We start from the raw sequence: 25,940 nt of genomic DNA on the forward strand, positions 1-25,940 counted from the left end.
GACGTTGTGGCATACACGTATAGCCAGGTTGCCTTGAGGTTTTTGTTCTTTCCTTAGGGCGGGGACCCTACCACGTCCCCCCTTTAATGCTCAGACCCCTCTATTTAGGGTCAAAGAGCATCATCTTGGCTTAGAGGTTTATGTAGGCTGTCCTTCCACATATCTAGCATAGTCCACCCACGGCCTGCCATTTGATGACTGTGTTGACATTGTCCCAGGTCTCTCGGAGATGAGAGAAGTTAGACAAGGGGTTGGGATCTGGCTCAAGGGGATCTGGGGACCCCCACCATTGGATTTTCTGGGCAACTGAGTTATAAAATCTTCGGCCTAGGCATGTTACATTTTTAACAGAGACGACAATGAACTTTTTCCCCACCAGGAAAGACAGCCTTTCCCAATAATTGAGCTTTTGAGAAGCCAAACCCCAGTATTAGGACTGGGGTATTTTGTTTTACTCTAAGGTTTGTGGGGATCTAATTTTCTAGGCTCTTAGGGCCATTGTTTCCCCACGTTGGTACCAACGAAGTATCCTAGCCATAAGAGGAAGGTGAGGGTTAACAGAAACTTCTTACCACGTTTCCAGCCGGCCAGGGCGGCCTCCACGAATCCTACGGTAAAGAGTAGAGCAAGAATCACAATACTAGTGAGGAACAAGGAGTGATAGTGCATCACAGTAAGGAAACATATAGAAAATAAGGACAGTCTATTTGTTCTACCGGACCGCCGATTTCTCAAGCTTCTGCCGTGCGTGGGTCAGTCAGCTTCCAGAGTGACCAGGGCAGGGCTGCAGTCTCCCAGAGCCTCTGGAGTTGCAGATTGCTTCTTCCGTATGGTCAGTTTGCGCGGCGTTGATGGATCAGGAACGCACTCCCAGTTTCGAGAGGCTGCCTTCACTCTGCCGTAGTGAATCCAGGGACGCGCTTCGTCTACCTTTAGTGCAGTAGGGGTGGACAAGATGACAGTGAATGGGCCCCTCCAGACGGGTTTTAGGGGCTGGACATTTCACTCCTTTATCCATACAGCATCTCCTAGTTTAAAGGGGTGAGTGCCTGTGGTCGGATTCACAGGTAATCGCTCCCTGACCCAGTGGGGTAAAGTGGTTAGGGTAAAGCCAAGGGCCCGCATCTGTTGTTTTAAGGTTAGATTGCCTATGTCATTTAGATCCTCCCCCTCATGCCCTTGATAATGGGGGGAGGGTGCCCATAAAGGATTTCCTAAGGGGAGAACCCCATCTGCTTCTTCAGCCTCCCACCTGGAGCTACAGCCTGCCTCCCTGAAGGTCCCTTGTCTCTCCCTGCCTAATGTAACGCTTTCCCTATTTATTTCTCCCCTGGAACAGGGTTGTAACTGCTGTTAGGGAACAGGGACAATGACCGCTCTGGCTTCTTCAAGCTGACAAGGGACGGTGTCGGGCTACAGCAGTTACAGTCACCCACGGGTTGGTTGAGTGGCCCACACTGTGCTTCTACAGGAAGGCTGGCAGGCAGGAGGCGGCATAAACATTGGCAGACACCAAGAGAAAAAAACACAAAGTGAAGTTGGTTATACTGACCAACAAGATGGCATCTTCAGATCATGTCTACACTTTCCAAACCTGCCAAATAATCTAGGAGAGACCCTGACTTTGTAAACAACATGTCAGGGGATCTCTCATAACCCAAGTGGTGGAGAAGCAGGCGCAGTAAATAATCAGTGATGGCTCTATTTCCAAGAGTTTGGCCCTAATTTAATTAAAAAAAATTTTAAAGCACCTAATGCTTGTGAGGTGTTATTTACTGTTTTGCTGAGTATAAGCAGACAGTTTGTTTTATTTTGATGTATAAAACTTTCCCAACAGCCATGAGTTCTACGAGAGAAAGAATCAAGGCAGCCATTTACCATTATTTTGTAAATTTATAGGTAAGCCAAACCTGGGTATTATTTTATAAAGCAGAATTTTTATTACTTTTTGTGCCTTTTCTGTCTTGTAGGGGAAGGCCTTTACCCAATTACTAAAAGTATTAACCCATACCAACAGACGTTGGAATTTCTTTGACCGTGGCATAGGAGTGAAACCTAATTGTTAGTCTTTTCTGGACAGCTTCCAGTTCCTTGATTGCCTGGGACAGCAAGTTTGTGGTTGAAAGGATTGTTTTGTTTTTTTTTTAATTTTTTAAATCTTTCTTTATTTTTGAGAGAGAGAGAGAGAGAGAGAGAGAGAGAGAGAGACAGAGTGCGAGCAGGAAAGGAACAGAGAGAGAGGGAGACACAGAATCCGAAGTGGGCTCCAGGCTCTGAGTTGTCAGCACAGAGCCTGATGCGGGGCTCGAACCCACGGACCTCGAAATCATGACCCAAACTGAAGTCGGCTGCCCAACCGACTGAGCCATGCGGGCACCCCAAAAGGATTGTTTCTAAGACATACTTCACAGGCTGATACAACTTGCAGAATTGTCCTTGACAATGTTTTTTTTCTGTAAACATCTTTGGGCCATTTGATAAGTTTTGTCCCTCTCTAAATGAAAGGGCTGATGTTGTGTTTTAATGATCTTTTAGTTCTGTGAGCTTCGTAATAGTAATTGCCCTGCTTTGTTTGTAACCATTCCAAGGGCTGGAGAAAAGTGTCTATCAGTCAGACCCCAGTTTATGTATTCATTTTTTTTGGAGGGGGGAGAGTAGGTGGGATTGAGTTTCCTTTAATAATTGATATAGCAGCAAACTACTTTCCTGAACCCTGGTATCTATAGCCTACAATATCCAGTAATTTTCAAAATCACACGTAATGGTTTATCTGTCCTGGAGTGAGTAGCACCATAGTCTCTAATACAGTTATAATGTCCCTTTCTAGCAAGGGAGTAAGGCTCTCTGGCAGTTATCAGGGAAGAATGGGAAAAAATTAGGTTTCCCCATACACACCCCAGGGGCCGAGAGAAACAGAAGTTTTCCGGAGATGCCTCTAATCGTCATGCCTTGTTTGTATAGTTGGCCTGGAGTGGAAAGGAAGGCAGAAAAGATATCTCTGGTGTTAAGAAGGAAATCAACCGGTTTTCCTTCTGAATTTAGTTACCCGAGGTTCTGGGTTTCTGATAGACAGTTGGTTTAGGGGATTCACCGTGAAGAGCCCCAGGCCCCAGTTAGTCCATTCTAGGGACACTGGTTATCCGAACCCTCACAGATACAGGTCCCCGAGGGCATTCAGATCTCCAGTGACTGTCTCCACATTAGAGGCAGGGCTCATGGGGTTTTCATTTTGGTTGTCCCCTCTGAGGACATTCTCATTTTAGTGCTCTGAATGGCCATGTAACTGGCACTTGGTGCCAGGACCTTGGGTAGTCTGGTCTGACATAGTACGTTAAGGCCACAACTAAGGCCTCAGATTTTTTTTTAAGCCTCCTTTTCTGTTTTGTTTGTAATATACCCAATTGGCAGCTGTAAGAGCTCCTCCCCTTCAAGGCCATTTCCCTTCGCATTTGCAAAACGAGTCCAATTGTAGGATAATATTGTCAGTGATATTTCCCTCTGGAGGCCAGGTTCCTCTTCCAATTTCCATTGGGACCAAGCCTTTGGGCAAAAGAAAATGAATCATAATGCATTCCAAAGGAGTAATGGCCCTGGTTGGGGAGTTACCCATCTATAGGAAAAAGGAAGAAAGATGTCCCTTATCTCAATTTCCTGTAGCTGGCCAGGAGAAACCTCATCTCCTGTCCCTGCGTTTTGGCTGGCTATGTGACTAGCAGCCAAAAGCCCTGTCAGTCTCGTGAGGTGCTGGGAGTAGTCATTCTTACCCAGGCTTGACTCTACCTCTGAGCACTGGCCTGGTCTTTCCTGGTTTTTTTTTTTTTTTTTTTAACTTACCCCTCCATTTCCCACCTATAGGACCTTGGGGATATGGACTGTGACCAAGCAAGACTTTCCTGGTTGTCGTAGGATGCGCTAATTTTATTGTGGCCTAACAGTAACTTACATATTGATCATTGGCCATTGAGGGAAGGGGTTAAAGGGCCAAAGTCAAGGTCTATTCCCCTGCCTTTGTCAACAATGCCCATATAAATATGTTTCAGCCATGTGGATATCCATTTTGGGCATACAGTGGACTAAGTTTAGTAAAATGGCTCCCATGTATCTTAGTAAAAGCCCTTTATATACCATCCATCCCTCATATGGCACAGGCATCCAGTCCTCTGCTAAACAGGAACAACACAAATGTGTAGGATTTGGAGGCCGGCACCAAGGGTATTGCCATCATTTCCCCAGCTTTTGGATCAAAGGAGGAGGAATTTTAATCTTAACCCAGTGTACATTTAAAATCCGTTTATTTTAACCTTAGTCCATCCTGACCGCACATAAAATTTCTTTTCAAAGATTTTCCTTCATGAACCTTCTACAACTTTTCTTTGCATTTAGATTTTGTCCCAGGCCATTTTTCTCCAACTAAACAGTCTCATTTAGGACAAAATTACTTTCTTTTACCTTTAACAAAAATATATTTTCTTTTATATATCTCTTTTATATGTATATATCTTTCTTTCATATCTACTACTTTTCTACATACAGAGTTTTTTTTTTTAATTTTTACCAGTTTTAACTATATTTAGCAGAATTTTAACTCTTAGAAACCTTAGTCTCCAGTGAAAACTAAGTAGTAACCAATTGCGAACTCTATGTTATATCAGAATTTTTTTTAGATGGCAAACTTATGAATCCATTAAGCACAAAGCATGTTTGTCAACAGTTCCAAATATCCTTAGTTTTTTTTGCAACAAGTCAAGAGCACACACCTACTTCTGGTAATTAGTGCTTTAGCTTGTCTCATTAGATATCCAATGAATTCAATCTTAGTTTATCATGCAAGCAAAACTTTAACATTTTAGGTTACCAAAGACTTTGGAAACCATCTTAGCAATTACCCATGGAAACTATGAGACAGACAAAGTTAACCATCACTTTAAGTCATCCTTTTGTTAACAAATTGGAACAGAGATAACATGAGCTTATTTGACCTTCAACAAATCTAGGTAGAATAAAAGATTTGTTTTCAATGTTGATAAACATTGTCTACATCAAGCCAACAAACTTAAATTGGCTTAAACGCTGAATCGGTTTTATTTGGGTCCATGTAAGACAACTCGCTCCCCCTGGTTAATTTTTACCTGGAACATTGGTGGGGAAACCTGACGTAGGTGGTCTTCCCTCCTCAACATCTAGTGCATGAGGCATTAAGGAGCCGGTTATACAGGTTGTCCCCCCCCCCCCAGGTGGTGCAGAAACAGGAGTGGGGGAGGGCGAGAGAAGGCAGAAGGGGAGAGGTGCCAGCAGAAGGCAGAGAAAGAGAATTCCCAGTTTTAAATCTTGTCCACTCACACAGAGGACCCGACCCTAGGTTTCTTTTGTTTTTTTGGTTTGTTTTCCACTAGTGGAATTAGGCAGTCCATGTCAGTCTGGAGAATACAGGGAATGTTCCCGAAACAAAGGGAGTTTCAGCTGCTGCTTGGGAATATTCCTTAAAGTCCCCGTTCTGAGGTGGGCCAACCAGAGACACGTGGCTCTAATTATCACCGTCACTGACCCAGGAAGTAAATGAGAGACAAGTCCCCCCCACACAGTCACACAAGGACTCCAACCCACCGCCCTACATTCAGGGCACATTCAGTGGCAGCTTCATTCCTTGCCCTTTGTGGAACCACTAGGGCAACTCTGGGAGGTAATCAGGCTCCCCTTCTGCCTCGTAGGGACAGATCTGCCAAAGCGAACCCGGGTTCTTACCAGTCTGACGGGCGCTCCCTTAGCTGGCTCCTGGGCCTCACGGGTTCCATTGGCCCACACAGGGTCCTCGCCCTGTGCACCTGGAGGGCTAGTCTCCTGCCCTGGCTCCAGGTGATCAAGCGGTCCACTGGCTCCAGGTGAGCTGTCTCCTGACACCTCAAGTTTTGGTTCATACCCCCGGCGGCAAAGGAGGTGGAAACACACCACCTCTGAATCCCGGACATGAGCCCCCAAATAATGTAGCAGGATTCTCGCACAGAGAGTCGTGACCCAAGACTTTTCATTCCCAGAAAAAACTTTTTTTGTGCCGGCACTGCTCAGTTGGGTTCATACCCAAAGCACTGAGCCCCGAATGCCACATGGTGTAGCTTTTTATGAATTTTTTACCTTTTTGTCTCTCATATATGGTAACACACAAACAGGCAGTCTGATTAACTGGCCTCATGTTACAAGGTCATAAGGGAAGTTGTCACAAGCACTTATAGCCAGGTTGCCTTGAGTTTTTTTAATTCTTTCCTTAGGGAGGGACCCTACCACATGGCTATTGTTGATAGTGCTTACTACAGTCATTCAGTTGTATGTACCTCTTAGAATCAGTGTTTTTGTAGCCTTTGGGTAAATACCTAGTATTACAGTTGCTGGATCATAGGGAAGTTCTATTTGTAACTTTTTGAGGAAACTCCATACTGTTTTGGAATGGTTGCATTTTTGTCATTAATGAAACATGTATCTTGCTACTTGTCAGGAAATGATGACCGATAAAGCAGAGGAGTCTGCTTTCAGACCCGAGAACCAAATGCAACGTCATGGAGAACCCATGACTCCTGCTCCATCTAAGAGAAGGCCGACCATGGCGCTGCTGTCACTGAAACCGGAAGAAGAGGGAGCATCCCAGGCTGGGGGCTCAGCCGTGTTCTTGGAAGAAGGCGAGGATGTCTGTCTCCCTCCCCTTCTTGACCCCTTGTCAAAATCTGTTCCCTCAGAACCTTTGAATATGGCAGGAGATGGTATTCCACGCCAACCAGTTGGATTCTCTGTCTCATGACTTAACCCGTCTCAGCAAAGGTGGGCTGAGTCACAAACCTGGTAGTAATTCACTGGCGGGATGAATCATTCCCAGCTGTCTCTCTACAGATGACCCCAAGGTCACAGCAATATCTGTGCTGGGAGAAATGCCAGATAAAATACCAATACCAATGGAAATCAATATAGAAATAAGAGATCAGTTGAAGAGAGAGATTCGACAGTTTGGACGAAGTAAGTAGAACAGGAATTTCTAACCATGAAACCACAGTAAGTCTTACTCATTCTATGATTTAAACTCGATTCAAAAGAACGCTTGAGGTACATCCTTTGCCAGAATTGGGTTTTCCCAATTAGAATGGTTCCTCTTTATCTTGACTGAAATGTCCCAGGAAAACTTTTTGGGGGGGATTCTTTTCTATGTCTCCATTGGTTGTTGTGTGCCAGAGTTCCATTGGTAGATGTTCCGGTGTCTGGATGTAAGCACGTAAAGCAAATGTATCCTGTCACATTGTAGGCCTTGAATGATTGCGGAGGTAGCACATACACCAAGATTGACTTCTACATACTCTTTATCCTTCAGCAATACTGACAGGTTTTTTTTAAATATCTCCAGAATATGGTAGAATCCTCAAATTGCTTCAAGAGGTGCAAGGGCCTCCAAAAGTGCAGAAAAAGTTTGTCTTATATGCCATGAAGGAAGCAGTGAGGTGAGTGTGGAGAACTCTGCAGTACGTTTCACTCTGGGGCCCAGTGAGGCGTTGGGGGAGGGGTGGGGATGGGTCTGCCTGGCGTTTCTCAAACCCTGGTCCTCACTCAGAGGTCCTGCTGTGTCTGCAGTTATTTATTTTGATATCGTCTGAGTCTCACTCATTCTTCCAAGCTCAGGGAGACTTCTGATCACACAGAGTTTCAGGTGGGCGTGGACCCTGAACTGACACTCGTCTTATTTGCTGGATTTTCCTTACCACGTTGGTTCATTTTCTATTCCTATGTAGATTGGAAGCGTCTCTTTCTTCTCTTTCTATTCCCCCAAAGCCCCCGAAATTATGGGTTCTTGGATATCTTTTGGTGAATGACCTGTCTCTTTATTTTCAGCTACAAAAAACAAGACTTAATAAGCCACCTTAAGAACATACTGGAAAAACTAGAATCTGACCACCTCAACGAAGACAATCCCAACCCAAATTTATAATCCTATTGATGAAATGATCCATGAGAAACCAGAAGCAGCTCTCTGCCCTGGAGTGGATCCCGGTGTTGTTGATGCCTCTTCATATGTGTTAGTTATGAAAATTGTTTTCTTGAGGCTAAGAAAAATCATTAGAACTTTAATGAAATAAGTTTCTGTTAGTAAATGCTGGGCATTTGCCCTAAGTGTTTTGTTTGAATGGAAATTTTTTGTGTGTGTTTGTCTTCCCTCTAAAGTGGGAGAACCCCCATGGGGCATCCAAGTGGCTCAGTTGGTTAAGGGACCATCTTCGGCTCAGGTCACGATCTCACAGTTCATGAGTTCAAGCCCCGCATCGGGCTCTGTACTGACAGTTCAGAACCAGGAGCCTGTTTCGGTTCCTGTGTCTCCCTCTCTGTGCCCCTCCCCCACTTGCACTCTGTGTGTGTGTGTGTGTGTGTGTGTGTGTGTGTGTCTCTCTCTTTCTCTCTCTCAAAAATGAATAAACATTAAAAAGTTTTTTTTTTTAATAAGCTGAGGGAACCCCCTTAAGCCATCAGGATACACTCCATCCTAGTTCCTCCGCGGGTCCCAGGCCTGTAGCTGGCATTCATAACTGTCTTGTCCACTAGCCATTTCTTCTTCGTTTTGCCTGAGAGCTGTCTCAGCCTGAGGGGTCAGTGGGCTCCTCCTGAGGGGATGACTCACACCTTAATTACAGATGGACCTGACCAGTAGATGTCCTCACTGAAGTGAGTTGTTATAACTTCCTTTGACTGGAGTCAGCACCGTGAGAGCACCGGGAGACACCCAAACCTCGCCGACATATTCCTCCTCAGTGTCTTGTGTCGTTGCGAGCCAGTGTCCTTAACACTCGGGTTCCGTCTCCCCACCCTGTGCAGGCGCCCCGTGTTTGCCTGACGGTGGGGAGAGACGAGCATCCAGACTGACCGCCGGGCAGTGTCTGTTTCCATTTCAGTGGAGTCAGTGTAGGGGCTCTGGTGGAAAACAGTCCTCCTTTGGGAAAAGACCTCTGGTACGGGGAAGCCTGAAGCTGTGGGGACAGGAAGCAAAATTTCGCTACTGGATGCATGGGAGTGGGAGTGAGCGGAGCCCCTCACATTGCCATCCCTTCAGTAAGGAAGACGTGATCACGCCTACGGGAGGGACAGCTCTCTCTCTTGGCAAATGAGGGAGAGCATGACAGCCTCTAAACTATATTGCCCCAGCCCTTCAAGGTACCATCTCCAAGTCAGAACCAAAACTGAGGCTTTGAAAGATGATTTTTTCTATGATTTTTTTTTGAAACTTCTGCTTGGGGATGATGAGGCAGGTCATAACCCTAGTGAATTCCGTGAGCATGTGCCCCGAGAAGCAATATCCTTGTTTCTAAGTGATGCTGCCTGGAAATCCATGACAGGAGATCAGGCATTTTCTAAGTCCATGAATGTTGGGTTTCTCAAAATGACACAAATGTATTCTCAAGCAGTTTCATAGCTCAGAATTCCAGGCAGGTACTATGAGTTTCTCTGCTCAGGGGCTCATGGAGTTAAAGTCAAGTTGTTGACCATGCTGAGTCATTAACTGGAAACTCAAGAGAGAAAACCTGCTTCCAAGCCCTGTCAGGTCATTGTCAGGTCTAGTTTCTTCAGGTTGTAGGAGTGAGGTCCCCAATTCCTTTATGTCTCTCAGTTGAGGCCACTCTGAGCTCCCAGGACCACACCCATAGCTCCTTACATGCACCCCTCTTCCTCCAAGTAGTAATGGGGCATCACGCACCAGGACTGATGTCGTTGTGTAGACACTGCTGACTTCTTTGTGCGCCAGTCACACAGACCCACACCAAGAACCCAATATGGCACCATTCCCCCACATGGTCAGTCAGCTACCAGGTGGCAGGTTGATTATTTTGGTCTCTTTCCTCAGGGAAAGGTAGCTGCACCACGGTTCTGCCAATGGATCTTCCTTCCCACCCATCGATTTTTGAAAAATCGCTGAGGAATAGGATTCAGTGCAACCTGATGACTTCACGGGGTCCCCCATTTCAGGGGGAAGGCAAACAGACACACACACACACACACACACACACACAATAAATCGTCTGTTCAAACCAAATACTTAGGGAAAATGCCCAGCTTTTAATAACAGAAATTTATAACATTTAAGTTCCAACTCTTTTTCTTGGCCTCAAGAAGACAATTGTCTTAGCTAACGTGTGAGGAGGCATCAACAATATCGGGTTCCATTCTAAGGCAGCCATCTTGTTCTGGTTTGTTATTGATCATTTCACTAGTAGGATTATAAATTTGGGGTGGGATTATCTTCGTTGAGAATTTGGTCTGATTCCAATTTTTCTAGTACTGTCTCAAGGTGGCTTATTAAGTCTTGTCTTTTAAATCTGAAAACAAAGAAACAAGTCACTAGCCAAAAGATATCCAAGAACCCATAATTATGGAGACTCTGTGAAGAATAGAAAGAGAAGCTTCCAATCTACATGGGAATAGAAAATGGACCCTCATGGTAAGAGACAATCCAGGAAATACAAAGAGTGTCGGTCAATGGTCCACACCCACCTGAAATTCTGTTGTGAATAGAAGTCTTATTGAGCTTGGAAGAATGAGGCAGATCAGATAATATCAATCTAAATAACTACAGAGACAGCATGAACTCTGAATGAGGGCCAGGGTTTAAGAAAGCCAGGCAGTCCTGTCCCCACCCTTTGCCCAGCACCTCCCTGGGCCCTGCTGTGAAACATACTGGAGTTTCTCTCTGTACCCACCTTGTTGCCTTCCTCCTGCAAAATGCGACAAAATTTTTGCCGCAATTCCAGAGGTTCTTGCACTCCTTCAAGCAGTTTGAAGACTCTATCATATTCTGGATATATTTAGAAAAAAAACTGTCAGTATTTCTAAAGTAGAAAGAAGAGGCAGAACTCAATCTTGGTGTATCTGCTGCCTCAGCAATCATTCAAGGGCTAGAGTGTTACATAGTACTTGTGCTTTACATGCTTCTGTCCGGACACAGAAGCATAGCTACCCATGGAACCCTTATGAATAATAAACAATTAAGAGATTAAAAAAGAACAAAGTACTGAGACATTTTAGTCACAATAAAGAGGAACTGTCTTACATTATGTGAAAACCCAATTCTGGGAAAGGATAAGCCGTAAGAGCTCTGTGGAATCCAGTCTAAATCACAGAATGAGAGGGGCGCCTAGGTGGCTTAGTCGGTTAAGCATCCAACTCTTGATTTCAGCTTAGGTCATAACCCCACAGGTCATGAGATCCAACCAGGCACTGTCAGTGCAGAGGCTGCGGGATTCTCTCTCTGCCTCTCTCTGCCTCTCTCTGCCCCCCCTTCTCAAAATAAGTAAACTTAAAAAAAGTTTGAACTCATAGAATGAGAAAGACTTCCTGTGGTTTCACTTATGAAAATTCCTATTCTACTTACGTTGTCCAAATCTTTGAATTTCCTTCTTCAATTGATGTTTCATTTCCGCAGTGATTTCCATCGTTTTTGGCAGTTTCCCTGGCCCTTCTTCCAGCACAGATACGGCGGTGACCTTGGGATCATCTGTAGAGAGACGGATGGTAATGATTCCTCCTGCCAGTGCGTTACTACCAGGTTTGTGACTCGGCCCACCTTTGCTGAGATGGGTTAAGTCACGAGACAGAGAGTCCAATTGGTTGGTGTAGAATACCATCTCCTGCCATATTCATAGGCTCTGGGCGAACGGATTTTGACAAGAAGCTATCAGTAGGGATCGACCACTTTTCCCTCGCCTGCTGTGGATATTGTGAACGACAGGTGCATCTGGAAACCAAGTGTAATGCGGAGCTGCAATGGCAGGCATTTCAACGACCCCGCATGGACATCCACGTGCTCCACAGTCTCTCAAGTTCTTAGGTCATAGCAGGAGGATACACCGGATCTATGTATCGGACCTGAAAATTGGACTTCACGAAAAATAACAGAACAAAGAAGCCTCTTACATTCTTGGCACTCTGCGTGCATACAGAAATGTAGTTGGACAGTACAACCAGTAAACAAACATTCACAGGGCCCTGGCACTCATGGTTTAATGCCCCTTTGATGCCATTTACAAGGTAAAAAGCTGAACGTGCCACTTGATGTCAGCATGCCTGATATTGGCACTCCATCACTAACACTCCCAGTCAGTTAATGATCTTCCTCATCTGTCTTTTCTGTCTTGGAAGATGAATTATTTTCTACATCATGTTGACACCTCTCCCTCATTTACTCAGCCTCCTCTGTGCCAGGCACTGAGCCAAATGCTGGGAGATCGGCAGTGAACGAGACAGACAGAAACAATCCCTACCCTTGTGGAACTTACATCCTCATGGGGAAGTCAGACGGTATGTGTAAAATGGGTAAAGGGAGTTATACAGTTTGAACTCGTGTTAGGAAGGAAGACATCAGGGATGTGACAGAGAGCAGGAGGGGGTGCCTCCAGGATCCGCGGTGGGGCAGGGCCCTCTGAGGAGGTGACCCGTGGAGCAGGAGACAGGGCGGCCTGTGCACGTGAGGAGGACTTCTGGCTGCCTTGAGGGCCAGTGCAGGGCCCTAGGAGGGGACGAGCCGGGGCCGTGGAGCAAAGGACAGAGGCAGAGAGAACAAGGAGGACACCCAGAGGACGCGTGCAGGAGAGGAGGGCAGGCCCGGGTCCTGCAGAGCGTGTAGACCAGCGTCGGGAGCTCCGATTCTGTTCTGAGTGCTCGGGGGAGTTGGTGGCGGGTTTCGCGATGGATGATGGACGTGGCAGGATCAGATTTCCGTGCGCACGGGGTCAGTCGGGCTGCAGGGCGGTGATGGGTCAGGGGGGTCAAGTGGGAGAGCAGGCTGTAAGGTCAGAAGCTAGTGCAGCGACCTGCTGAGTGAGGAGGCGGTGGGTAGAGGGACATCCCGATGGTAGGATCCAGGAAGGAGTACAATATTAAGAGGAGAGCCAGAAGACTCAAAAAAGAATGAAAGAAAAGGAATATTCAATAAGGAGAAGGAAACCAGTTGAGTGCAGAGCTTGGGAATCCAGGAAGGTTTCCATGAAGGAGAGCGGGAACACCTGTGCCTAATGTGGATGAGAAATTAAGGGCAGCGTCACCCAAAGCCTGTGACCTTGAGGGAACTGCTCCCTGGCAGGGAGGAGCCAGAGGCCAGGCTGCACTGGGGCAGGTCAGGAAGGGGGTGGGGGACAGGCATCCTCACCATCTTCCAAACACACGGCTGAGCCCCCGGCCTCGGATGCTCCCTCTCCTTCCGGCGTCACTGACAGCATTGCCATGGTCAGTCTTCTCTTACACAGAGGAGAAGTCATGGGTTCTCCATGACGTTTCATTTGGTTCTCGGGCCCAACAGCAGACTCCTCTGCTTTATCGGTCATCATTTCCTGAGAAGCATCAAGAAACATAGCCCATTAATGACAAAAATGCAACCAAACTAGGGTGCATGGGTGGCTCAGACCCTTGATATCAGCTCAGGTCATGATCTCACGGTTCGTGGGACAGAGCCCTGAGCCAGGGCTGCTCGGGTTTCTCCCTCTCATTCTCTCTGCCCCTCCCCTGCTGGTTCTCGTTCTCTCTCTCTCTCTCTCTCTCAAAATAAACAAATAAACTTAAAAAAATGCAACCATGCTGAAGCTGCATTGTACATATGTGCATACAACATGCCTCTCCATCGTTAATGTGAGTTTTCTCAAGGGCCAAGGTTTATCATGCCCCCACAAACACTCCGTTCTCAGGAGCCCCAGCCTCTTTTCCATCCCTCTAGGGAGAAAATGGAGGAAGCTTGGGAGGAAGCTATCCTACAAGCGTAGTCCAAAGGCAAACATTGTACACGATGAATCAGCTCACTTGCAGGATGCGAACCCCTCAGCCAGAATTAAATAAATGCATGATTACCTCGCTGACAAAGTAAATAACATTCTGTGTCAACCCTTTCAGGGGAAATAATTCAGTTTCCTTTCCATATTTGATTTAAATACAACATTATCGATATTGGCCGAGTCTTTACAGAATGCCCCTCGTCGAGGGTGAGGGGACAGGCGGTGGAAATCTTTAATCCACGCGTGTCCAATGGCACAGAGTCCAATGTGTCCATCTAGGAGGCCTGTGATGGGCACTTCTCAATATTGTTCATAGATCAATTGGCACATATTGGTATGACAGACTAGCTGAAAGGTCTTCTCATTTAAGGGTAACCCCCAAATTTGCCCCATCATATTGGAACGAACTGGGGACAAATTCCTTTTCTGAATCATTGACAGTTCCCATTAAGGAGAAGTACAAAAGGGAAAATTACTTTCATGGAGCATTTCATACCAGCCAGCTAAATGCTCTACTCTACTAAATGCTCTACTCATACTAATTTATTCAGTATTTCACAGAGCTATAATTGTGACAAAAACTCAGGGCCAAGGTAAGGAAGAGAAGATGTGGAGTCAGAAGGGATATGGAGCCCAGAGAGTCCCAGGAGCAGTGGGAGGGTTTGGTAGTACTGATGCCTTCTCCAGGGGTTGCTAGCATGCAGCCTTCAGTTTCGTCTGGTCATGAAAATCCCTTTGCTCGGAACAGACCATCTTATAAAAGTGTTGAGGGGCGCCTGGGTGGCTCAGTCGTTTGAGCGTCCGACTTCGGCTCAGGTCATGATCTCGCAGTTGGTGGGTTCGAGCCCCGCATCAGGCTCCGTGCCGACAGCTCCGAGCCTGGAGCCTGCTTCAGATTCTGCGTCTCCCTCTCTCTCTCTCTGCCCCTCCCCTGCTCCTGCTCTGTCTCTCTCTGTCTAAAAAATAAATAAAAACATTAAAAAATTAAAAAAGAATAAAGTGTTGAGATGAGGCGGGGGTGGCCACATCAAGAGTGGCCAGAACAAGAACTGAAGGTCACCGAAATCCCTGCTGTGAGGCCTCACGCGCTGCATTGGAGCACAGTCAAGAAATCCAGGAACAGGAGTGACTAGGGAAGAGCATGTCAGTCTGCTGAGCACGACTTCCATCACCTCGACTACATCTGTCACCCTGCCATTGACATGCTTGTTTATCAGCAGATCTCTTGTGATGCTGGTGAGTGTGAATCCCTTTCCCTGAGAACTGTCATCCCCTGAAAACTACTTTAGTACCATTCGAACTGCAAGATGTTAACTGCATTTAACTTTGAATATAAACCTTTCATTGCATTTGAACTCAAAATGTTCACAGTCAGGGCCTGGAGTAAAGTGACCATATGAGGGTTGAGCAGCACAGGGAGCTGATCTGTTCTCAAACCTGATTCCAGGCCAACCCAGGGACCACCCCTCCTTTGCTTTCTCAAGGCTCCTGCCTGGCACCTTCCATTGTATTAGCTGAGATAAAATAGAGACACTTAGGGAAAAATAAAGATTACCAAAATTTTACTAAAGAAGAAAGACAAAATCTTAGAACTCCTGTATCTGGTAAAAGTATTAATAAAAAATTTAAAAACCTCCTATCCAATTAAAAAACAATTAAAAAATTAAAAATTAAAAATAAACAAAAACTTCCTATCCAGAAGGCTTCCCTGATGAGTACTCCCAGAATTTAGGGGGAAATAATATCAGTGTTACATAAACTCTTGGACCAGTTCCCACCTCATTTTATGATGCAAGTATAAACCTGACACCAACATCTAACAAGGACATAGAAGAAAGGAAAACCACTGGCCAAGATTCCTTTCCTGAAAACACATATACAAATTCTAAACAAAAGATTAGCAAACAAAAATAAAAGATATGCATCATGTTATGATGTAGTGTATTTCATGAAGGCAACATTGGTTTAAAATTTGATCAGTCCAATTGTATTTAGAAAAAAAAAACAAGGAAAGTTTCCATTATTAATTTTATAGGTGGTTCCAAGTTCAAAAGCTACTGATGCTTAAAAATTATCAGCAACTGAGAATAGAAGGTAGTTGCCTTAACCTAATAGAGAGTATTCACCCCCCAAAATCCTATAGCAAACATAATACTTAATGACGATATACCAAACATTTTCTACCTAAGTTTGTAAACCAGACATGGACGTCTACTATCTATTCAAAAATATATGGAGGTCATAAAAACTGCAACGGTGCCAAGAAAATATTACAAGTATAAATTGTGCAAAGGTAAAAGCAAAACTGTCATTCACAGATGACATTTTTCTGTACATGGAATATCCAAAAGGATACAAACAATTAGAGTTGATATGTGAACAACAGCCAATTTATTGTATTCAGGAGGAAGAATCAAAAACCACATCTACTTCTCTGTAATAACCAAAATATTTAGAAAAAGGAAATTAAAATACCATTGCAAACAGTGTCAACAACATCAAGACCCAGGGAGTAAACCTAATGACAGGTGTCCGACAGAACTATACGTAACACAAACACAAGTGAGAGATGTTTCAGGCCTCAAGGCAATGGAGAGAAATACATTTTTTAATGGATTGCAAGACTCATTAAGTCATTATTGTCATTTCTGCCAGGAATAACTATTGCAATCATATTTAAATGTAAATAACTTTCTATTTCAAATTTCAAAACTCCATCTTGTTCCTTTTGGGGAAATTAGTGAGCTGATAGTAAACCGTGGAAGGGCTGAGACAATCTTTCAGAGAAAGAAGGTTGGAAGAGGTACGGCGCCAGCTAGCAGACTTCCTGGAAAGGAGGAGCATGGCAAGCACGTGGGATTGGAGCAAGGGTGGGCAGATACACCCGTGCAAGACCCTAGAGGGTCTAGAAATCAATCCGGAAATGACAGCTGCTAGACGGCTGACACTGGGGCCCGCGAACCACTGTGGTCCCTTCGGTAAGTCCACCCGGTCCCTGCGGGGAAATGCGCCTCCTCTCTGACCTAAGTTCCATCCACACCACATTGATATCAGATGAATAGGAAATCTGGAACAAAACTTAGGACATTACCTCCATGGCTTTAGAGTAGGAAAGGTTTTGAAAAAATAAAAGCACTGATCAGAAAGAAGAGATTGTTCAATAACACTTAATCGAACTGAGAATATCTGTTCATCAAAATGACACTATTGAGATGGTGACAAAGCAAAACAGATCTGCAGAAGATACTCAGAATGATATATTTAAATATACACAGAAATAGAAATATATGTAGGGCTACAAATCAATTTAGCAAAACACAAATATTTCAATGAAATGTGGCTAACAGACCTGGAAAGGCACCTCGTAAAACACACACACACGGATGGCCAATCAACCTCTAATCAGCACAAAATGCACATTTAGACTTAAGGAGAGGCCCCTGCACACCCAGCAGGGTGGCTGAGATTCAAGACTGCCTGTACACCAAGTGTTTGTGGTATGGAACGTAACCAACTCTCATACACTGTGGACCCAGGTCCCCAGCTTGATGCCCCAGGTGATAGTTTAAAAGGGAGATGAAACTCCCCCAAGACTAGATCCAGAATTCAAGGCAAATTACTGTGCCCAAGGCTGCAACACAGCATCCATGGGAAGAACAACTCCCCGGAGTGCCTTTGCGCACCCAACGAAGACCTCCCCCCAAAGGCTGAGACAGAGCCCCACACTGCTCCTCAGCCACGGCTGAGACAGCAGCCGGGGCCTAGTCCCCCCACTGCAGAAGGGACGCCTCCTCAGCCAGGGCTGGGTCGGAGCACTCAAGGCGGAGTCCCCCTTCTGTGCACAGATGGACCTTTCCAACAACAGTCTCAGCTCCCCAGATGGCAGCAGAGGGAGCACCAAGAAAGAGCCCAAGCCGCCAGCGCCGAGAAAGGACCCAACGTCAAGTTGTCTCCCCGACGGCTCACACAGAGCCCCCGAGGGCGACTTTCACTCCAGTCTTAAACACCCGAGGAACAGCACCCCCACTGGCTGTGACACAGCACCCATGAAAGCCTCCCCAGGACTGAGCGTCCCCCCCGCCCGGGGACCAGCCCGACGCGAGCAAAGCCCACCGCCATCGTGGCTGAGACAGAGCACCCAGGGAAAAGTGCCCCCTCAGGCTGAGCCAAGCCCCGAGGAGAGGCTCCCACAGGCTGAGGCAGTGGCCCTCGTGGGCAGGAATCTGGGGGCTGAGGCAACGCGCCCGAGGAAACGCTGCCCTCGCACGGTTCGGGTGCACTGCCAGGAAACACCCCCACCCCCACTCACGACCGACATAAGCCCCCGGACAAGAGTCCCCTCCCCAGCACTGAGACGGTTCCACGAGGAAAGCCCCTCGCGGAACTCTGTCTCTCTGACCACCAAACTGGCCGACACCCGCTGCCCAGGGAAACGCCGCCCACCCCCGGGCTGAGACCAGAAGCCAAGGAACTGTTTCCACGGAGCTGAGCTAGATCACCCAGCAAGGTACCGCACCTAAGGGAGACACGCCTCCCGAGTTCAGGGAGAGCTCCCAGGGAAAAGAATCCGCGCTCCGAGTGTTAAAATCCTGACCTTGTTCCCGGAGCCTGGCAGTAACCCGCAAAATGGCAGTGAGGCTGTGGTGCCTCTCACGTGGAACTTTCTAGAAATGCGCCCTCTGGGAGTCGCTGGAAATGCGCCCTCTAAGGGTTCTGGGAGTGGTGTGCACAGGCACGTGTGTGGCCGGAGGACGGATACATTATCACTTTCCCGGGGGGGTGTAAGCCAAGCTGCAGACCCCGGATGTAGCTCCTCAGCGCAGAGCCTGGTGCTGGAGAAGCCTCGGGTCCCCAGGAGCCTGCTGTGCCAGTCCCCCAGCGCCACGAAGCGCGTCTTTCCACCCCCCACGCCCCCGCCAGCATGTGTCAGGCGCCCCCTACAGACAGACCTCGGTCACTGACGCCACAGGAAAACTTAAAGGAACCAGAACATTTTTCAATCCAGCAGGCTAACAGTGTGAATTTGGAGCGGAGAGGGAATAAATCAAAAGCTGGCACACCGTATTAACAGTAAAAGAGGAGGATGATATGATCATCCTAATAGATGAAGACCACACGTGATAAAATGCAGCAAATATTCGTGAGAAAAAGTTAAAAGCCTTTGCTACAAAAGTGCCAGCACAAATCTGCTTTGCACATTACGCTTAGGGGAGAGTTAGAAATGTTGCTCATTGGGGCGCCTGGGTGGCTCAGTCTGTTAAGGGCCGAGTTGAGCTCAGGTCATGATCTTGCGGTTCCTGAGTTCCAGCCCCGAGTCGGGCTCAGTGCTGACGGTGCGGAACCTGTTTGGGAATTCTCTCTCTTTCTATCTCTGCCCTTCTTCTCTCTCTCTCTCCCTCTCAAAATAAATAAACTTTTTTTAAAAAACGAAATATTGCTCATAAAATCAAAACAGGATCACCCCTTCTCTTCCACACTCGGTACAGGAGCATCAGGTTGTGAACAGGGCTGTGCACACAGAGGGAGCTCTCAGACTGCGGAATTAAGCACAGTCCTGACAGCAGTGCTTTCCAGGCAGTCACCAGGCACCTCGAATAGTGACAACCGTCTGGAAATGGAGCTTTGCGGAAGCTCTAAATCTCTTTCTTCCCCTTCAGTGCGGCTGCTAGGTTGCCGCCTCGCAGAGCAACGGGAGCTGTGAGTCAATTTTCAAGGCTACTGGGGAGCAGAAAAGAGGAGGTTAGGAAGAGGGCAGTTTAAAACATCACAAAGTCTGCTGTCAGCATTGCGATTTAGCCAGTTTTCTTGCATAAACATCGTTCCGAGTTTTGCAGCCCTGTTGGTTAATTCCAGAGTGCTGAAACCTTGACAACATTTGCCAGTGTTCTCATTGCCGTTTTGCATCAGTGGGTTTTCAGAAGTTTTTATTCCACCACTTTGTAAGTGCTTCTTCCTACATACTCCATTTCAATCTAAGTATAAACCCAAGAAATGAAACTATATTATTCACAAAGTCCTTTTCCTCTGGAAGAAAACTAATGCGTGGTGCCTATATAATTGTGCACAACCACCCATGATGAGGACTTTAAGAAATCTATCATCTATCTATCCCCTATTTTCATTAAGCCTCATTATAGCACCTGCTACTAGAGTTAGTTAGATTTCCCCCTGTGTGGATAGCTTGCAGGTAGGGATTCTTTGGAATTTCATATGTGAAATTTCCTTGCTGTTAAGTTGCATAACCAAACATGAACAAATACCCTTGTTGCTGAGTGATGTTTCAGATTTAAATCCTTACATTCTCATCTTCGATTGTATTTCTTTTTTTATTCAAAAAACTTTTTTATGTTTTTATTTTATTTTTGAGAGAGAGCCAGAGTGCGAGCAGGGGAGGGATAGAGAGAGAGGGAGACAGAATCTGAAGTAGGCTCCAGGCTCTATGCTGTCAGTGCAGAGCTCGATGTGGGGCTTGAACTCACAGACTGTAAGATCATGACCTGAACTGAAGTCAGACACCCAACCAACTGAGCCACCCAGGTGCCCCAGTCTTTGATAGTATTTTGAAAGAAAAAGGTACAATTTTTGTCCTGGAAGGACTAAATAAATCACAAGAAAGTCATAACTGGAACGTCCTCCAGCATTGATGAACTTGTGAAAATAAAAAATTCATACATGTGTGTATGCGATGTCATCACCTTTGTGTATGCTAAATCTTTGTAAATTAGTAAAAACGTGACTAGTTGAGGAAATGTCAACCTTTTCATAAACATTAAAAGAAAACTTCACAATGTCATGTTTTTCTTACAGTGTATCCCTTGTCAGTCTGATAAGGGTCTTTTAACTTCCAGACTGCCTGGCTTGCTCCAACACTTTGCCTCTGTATGTCTGCAAAACGCACCACAGCAGTGCTCATATTAGTGTTAGACTGAATAACCAGAAGACTGGAATCTTGAAGGGGCGTACTTAGAATCCCACCTACCACACAGGCCAAGAGGGGACAACTCTATAGGAAATTTGTTCAAGGAAATCCTTCCAGAAGGCAGAAAGTCGAGCTGGCCTCCTGGTCATTCATTTTTATTGAAGGGAGAGATGGCCAAAGATATAAGTCTATATTGATGTGTATTTTATGCCCAGTTGATTGGCTGCATGGTCAGGAACTTTGAAGGAACACAATGAGAGAATTGTGACAAAGGGGTGTGAGGAAGGGGTGGGGGGGATAGATGTGTCCAGATGAGCATAGAATGTAAAGATAAATGTGTCTCAGGAGATTGGTCAGTAAAGAATAATCTTAGCAGAGCAGAAGTTTAATAATCTGATGGCTAGCATACCCATTTGGTAAATATCCATCAGGCTCTTCCCCAGCAGCCATGTCAGAACCCAGGGGGGTCAAGAACTAAGTGGCCAAGTGGCAGGGATGGAGGTTGTGTTCAGCACCATGGGCCTCCACTCACCAAGGCTGACCTCACCACAGCCACTGCTGAGTGCCCCATCTTCTGAGGGCCAGAAGCAGGGCCAACATGGAGCCCCTGATATGCCACCAGTCTCCAGAGTGATCAGCCAGCTACCAGGTGGCAGGAAGTTTACTCTGTACCAATTTCAGCTGAAGTGGATGGCCCTTTGGAGAGACAGTGATCATGGAAATGTGCTTCTCTTCATGAGATATGGTCTGAAATTTTGTATCTTGCATCACTATGTTCTAGGATCTAGAATAGCCTCTCTTTATCTCATTTATTGCTACAGGCTCAAATTACTAAGGCTAAAACAATTCCTATGCCCTTCTACCCAGGATTGTGAATAGGCCGACCTTCCTCGTATAATAATCTCAACTCAAAAAAAGAAAAAAAGAAAGAAAAAGAAAACAACCGCCCAAACTGACTTATTCTGCATTTGGAAGAACCTAGGCTCTATGGTGGCCTCTTATCATGCAGAGAACTTTAACCTCATTGAGAATTTAACTGTATCTACTGACTCTTCTCACAGAAAAGTACCCTTATACATAACACTTGGTATACAATTTCAGTGGGGGGGGGGCTGTCCTGGCTTAGATTTGCTCATTTTTAGTGGACAGGTGAGGCCACTTAAAATCAAGAGAACAGAATGAGTGGGGGCACATTTAAAGCAGACGCACGTTATCCTGGGTACTATCAGTTTCACTATTTGTAAACAAAAAATTATTTTTGTTTTAAATATAATTTATTGTCAAGTTGGTTTCCATACAACATCCAGTGCTCATCCCAACAAGTGCCCTCCTCAATTCCCATCACCCACTTTCCCCTCTCTCCCACCCCCATCAATCCCCAGTTTGTTCTCAGTATTTAAGTGGCTCTTATAGTCTGCCTCCTTCCCTCTCTATAACTTTTTTCCCTTTCCCCTCCCCCATGGTCTTTTGTTGAGTTTCTCAAGATCCACATATGAGTGAAAATATATGATATCTGTTTTTCTCTAATTCACTTATTGCACTTAGAATAATACCCTCCAGTTCCATACACATTGCTGCAAATGGCAGGATTTCACTCTTTCTCATTGCCAAGTAGTATTCCATTGTATATATAAACCACAATTTCTTTATCCATTCGTCCGTTGATGGACATTTAGGATCTTTCCATAATTTGGCTATTGTTGAAAGTGCTGCTATAAACATTGGGGTGCATGTGCCCCTATGCATCAGCACTCCTGTATCCCTTGGGTAAATTCCTAGCAGTGCTATTTCTGGGTCATAGGGTAGATCTATTTTTAATTTTTTGAGGAACCTCCACACTGTTTTCCAGAGCGGCTGCACCAGTTTGCATTCCCACCAACAGTGCAAGAGGGTTCCCGTTTCTCCACACCCTCGCCAGCATCTATAGTCTCCTGATTTGCTCATTTTAGCCACTCTGACCATTGTGAGGTGATATCTCATTGTAGTTTTGATTTGTATTTCCCTGATGATGAGTGATGTTGAGCATGTTTTCATGTGTCTATTGGCCATCTGGATGTCTTCTTTGGAAAAGTGTCTATTCATGTCTTCTGTCCATTTCCTTACTGAATTATTTGTTTTTCCGGTGTGGAGTTTGGTGAGTTCTTTATATATTTTGGATTCTGGCCCTTTGTCCAATCTGTCATTTGCAAATATCTTTTCCCATTCTGTCCATTGCCTTTTAGTTTTGTTGATTGTTTCCTTTGCAACGCAGAAGCTTTTTATTTTGATGAGGTCCCAATAGTTCATTTTTGCTTTTAATTCCCTTGCCTTTGGAGATGTGTCAAGTAAGAAATTGTTGTGGCCAAGGTCAAAGAGGTTTTTCCCTGCTTTCTCCTATAGGGTTGTGATGGTTTCCTGTCTCACATTCAGGTCCTTTATCCATTTTGAGTTTATTTTTGTGAATGGTGTAAGAAAGTGGTCTAGTTTTATTCTTCTGACTGTTGCTGTCCACTTCTCCCAGCACCATTTGTTAAAGAGATTGTCTTTTTTCCATTGGATACTCTCCTGCTTTGTCAAAGACTAGTTGGCCATACATTTGTGGGTCCCATTCTGGGTCTCTATTCTATTCCATTGGTCTATGTGTCTGTTTTTGTGCCAATACCATACTGTCTTGATGATTGCAGCTTTGCAGTAGAGGCTAAAGTCTGGGATTGTGATGCCTCTGCTTTGGTTTTCTTCTTCAATATTACTTAGGCTACTCGGGGTCTTTTGTGGTTCCATACAAATTTTAGGATTGTTTGTTCTGGCTTTGAGAAGAATGCTTGTGCAATTTTGATTGGGATTGCATTGAATGTGTACATTGCTTTGGGTAGTATTGACATTTTAACAATATTTATTCTTCCAATCCATGAGCATGGAATGTTTTTCCATTTCTTTGTGTCTTCTTCAGTTTCCTTCATAAGCTTTCTATAGTTTTCAGCATACCAATCTTTTACATCGTTGGTTAGGTTTATTCCTAGGTATTTTATCGTTCTTGGTGCAATTATGAATGGGATCAGTCTCTTTATTTCTCTTTCTGTTGCTTCATTATTGGTGTATAAAAATGCAACCGATTTCTGTACATTGATTTTGTACCCCACAACTTGGCTGAATTCATGCATCAGTTCTAGAAGACTTTTGGTGGAGTCTGTTGGGTTTTCTATGTAGAGTATTATGTTGTCTGCAAAAAATGAAAGTTTGACTTCATTTTTGCCAATTTTGATGTCTTTTATTTCATTTTGTTGTCTGATTGCTGATGCTAGGACTTCCAACACTATGTTAAACAACAGTGGTGAGAGTGGACAACCCTGTCATGTTCCTGATAAGGGAGAAAGCTCTAAGTTTTTCCCCATTGAAGATGATATTAGCTGTGGCCTTTTAATAAATGGCTTTTATGATGTTTAAGTATGTTCCTTCTATCCCGACTTTGTTGAGGGTTTTTATTAAGAAACGATGCTGTATTTTGTCAAATGCTTTTTCTGCATCTATTGACAGGATCATATGGTTCTTATCTTTTCTTTTATTAATGTGATGTATCACATTGATTGATTTACAAATGTTGAACCAGCCGTGGAGCCCAGGAATGAATCCCACTTGATCATCACGAATAATTCTTTTTGTGTGCTGTTAAATTCAATTTGCTATTATCTTGTTGAGAATTTTTGCATCCATATTCATCAGGGATATTGGGCTGTAGTTCGCTTTTTTTGCTGGGTCTCTGTCTGGTTTGGGAATCAAAGTAATGGTGGCCTCATAGAATGAGTCCGGAAGTTTTCCTTCCCTTTCTATTTTTTGGAACAGCTTGAGAAGGATAGGTATTAACTCTGCTTTAAATGTCTGGTAGAATTCCCCAGGGAAGCCATCTGGTCCAGGACTCTTATTTGTTGGGAGACTTTTGATAACTGATTCAATTTCTTCACTATCTATGGGTCTGTTCAAATTTTCTGTTTCTTCCCATTTGAGTTTTGGTAGTGTGTGGGTGTCTAGGAATTTGTCCATTTCTTCCAGGTTGTCCAGTTTGTTGGCATATAATTTTTCATAGTATTCCCTGATAGTTGCTTGTATTTCTGAGGTATTGGTTGTAATAAATCCATTTTCATTCATGATTTTATCTATTTGGGTCCTCTCTCTTTTCTTTTTGAGAAGCCTGGCTAGAGGTTTATTAATTTTGTTTATTTTTTCAAAAAAACAGCTCTTAGTTTCATTGATCTGTTCTACCGTTTTTTTGGATTCTATATTGTTTATTTCTGCTCTGATCTTTATTATTTCTCTTCATCTGCTGGGTTTGGGGTGTCTTTGCTGTTCTGCTTCTAGTTCCTTTAGGTGTGCCGTTAGATTTTGTATTTGGGGTTTTTCTTGTTTCTTGAGATAGGCCTGGATTGCAATGTATTTTCCTCTTAGGCCTGCCTTTGCTGCATCCCAAAGGGTTTGGATTGTTGTATTTTCATTTTCATTTGTTCCCATACATATCTTAATTTCTTCTCTAATTACCTGGTTGACCCATTCATTCTTTAGTAGGATGTTCCTTAACCTCCATGCTTTTGGAGGTTTTCCAGACTTTTTCCTGTGGTTGATTGCAAGTTTCATAGCGTTGTGATCTGAAAGTGTGCATGGTATGATCTCAGTTCTTTTATATTTATTGAGAGCTGTTTTGTGACCCAGTATGTGATCTGTCTTGGAGAATGTTCCATGTGCACTCGAGAAGAAAGTATATTCTGTTGCTTTGGGATGCAGAGTTCTAAATATATCTGCCAATTCCATCTGATCCAATGTATCATTCAGGGCCCTTGTTTCTTTACTGATTCTCTGTCTAGATGATCTACCCATTGTTGTAAGTGGAGTATTAAAGTCCCCTGCAATTACCACATTCTTATCAATAAGATTGGTTATGTTTGTGATTAATTGTTTTATATATTTGGAGGCTCCTGTTTTCGGTGCACAGACATTTATAATTGTTAGCTCTTCCTGATGGATAGACCCTGTAATTATTATATAATGCCCTTCTTCATCTCTTGTTACAGCCTTTAATTTAAAGTCTAGCTTGTCTGATATGAGTGTGGCTACTCCAGATTTCTTTTGACTTCCAGTAGCATGATAGATAGTTCTCCATCCCCTCACTTTCAATCTGAAGGTGTCCTCAGGTCTAAAATGAGTATCTTGTAGACAGCTAATAGATGGGTCTTGTGTTCTTATCCATTCTGATACCCTATGTCTTTTGATTGGAGCAT

At 44.7% G+C, this 25,940-nt stretch overlaps 1 protein-coding gene across 1 annotated transcript; it reads right to left on the minus strand.

The window, feature by feature from the left end:
• Positions 1–10,071: 10,071 nt before the first annotated feature.
• Positions 10,072–18,500, minus strand: LOC106985510 (integrator complex subunit 6-like). Its single transcript, XM_027054801.2, has 5 exons — positions 18,370–18,500; positions 13,160–13,340; positions 11,387–11,509; positions 10,716–10,810; positions 10,072–10,334 (listed from the first exon to the last, which is right to left on the minus strand). Exons 2-5 carry the CDS (start codon positions 13,335–13,337, stop codon positions 10,329–10,331), a joined length of 402 nt encoding a protein of 133 aa, XP_026910602.1. The 5' UTR covers positions 13,338–13,340; positions 18,370–18,500; the 3' UTR covers positions 10,072–10,328.
• Positions 18,501–25,940: the final 7,440 nt, after the last annotated feature.

Source organism: Acinonyx jubatus, chromosome X (assembly GCF_027475565.1).
Source record: "Acinonyx jubatus isolate Ajub_Pintada_27869175 chromosome X, VMU_Ajub_asm_v1.0, whole genome shotgun sequence".
Lineage (NCBI taxonomy): Eukaryota > Metazoa > Chordata > Mammalia > Carnivora > Felidae > Acinonyx > Acinonyx jubatus.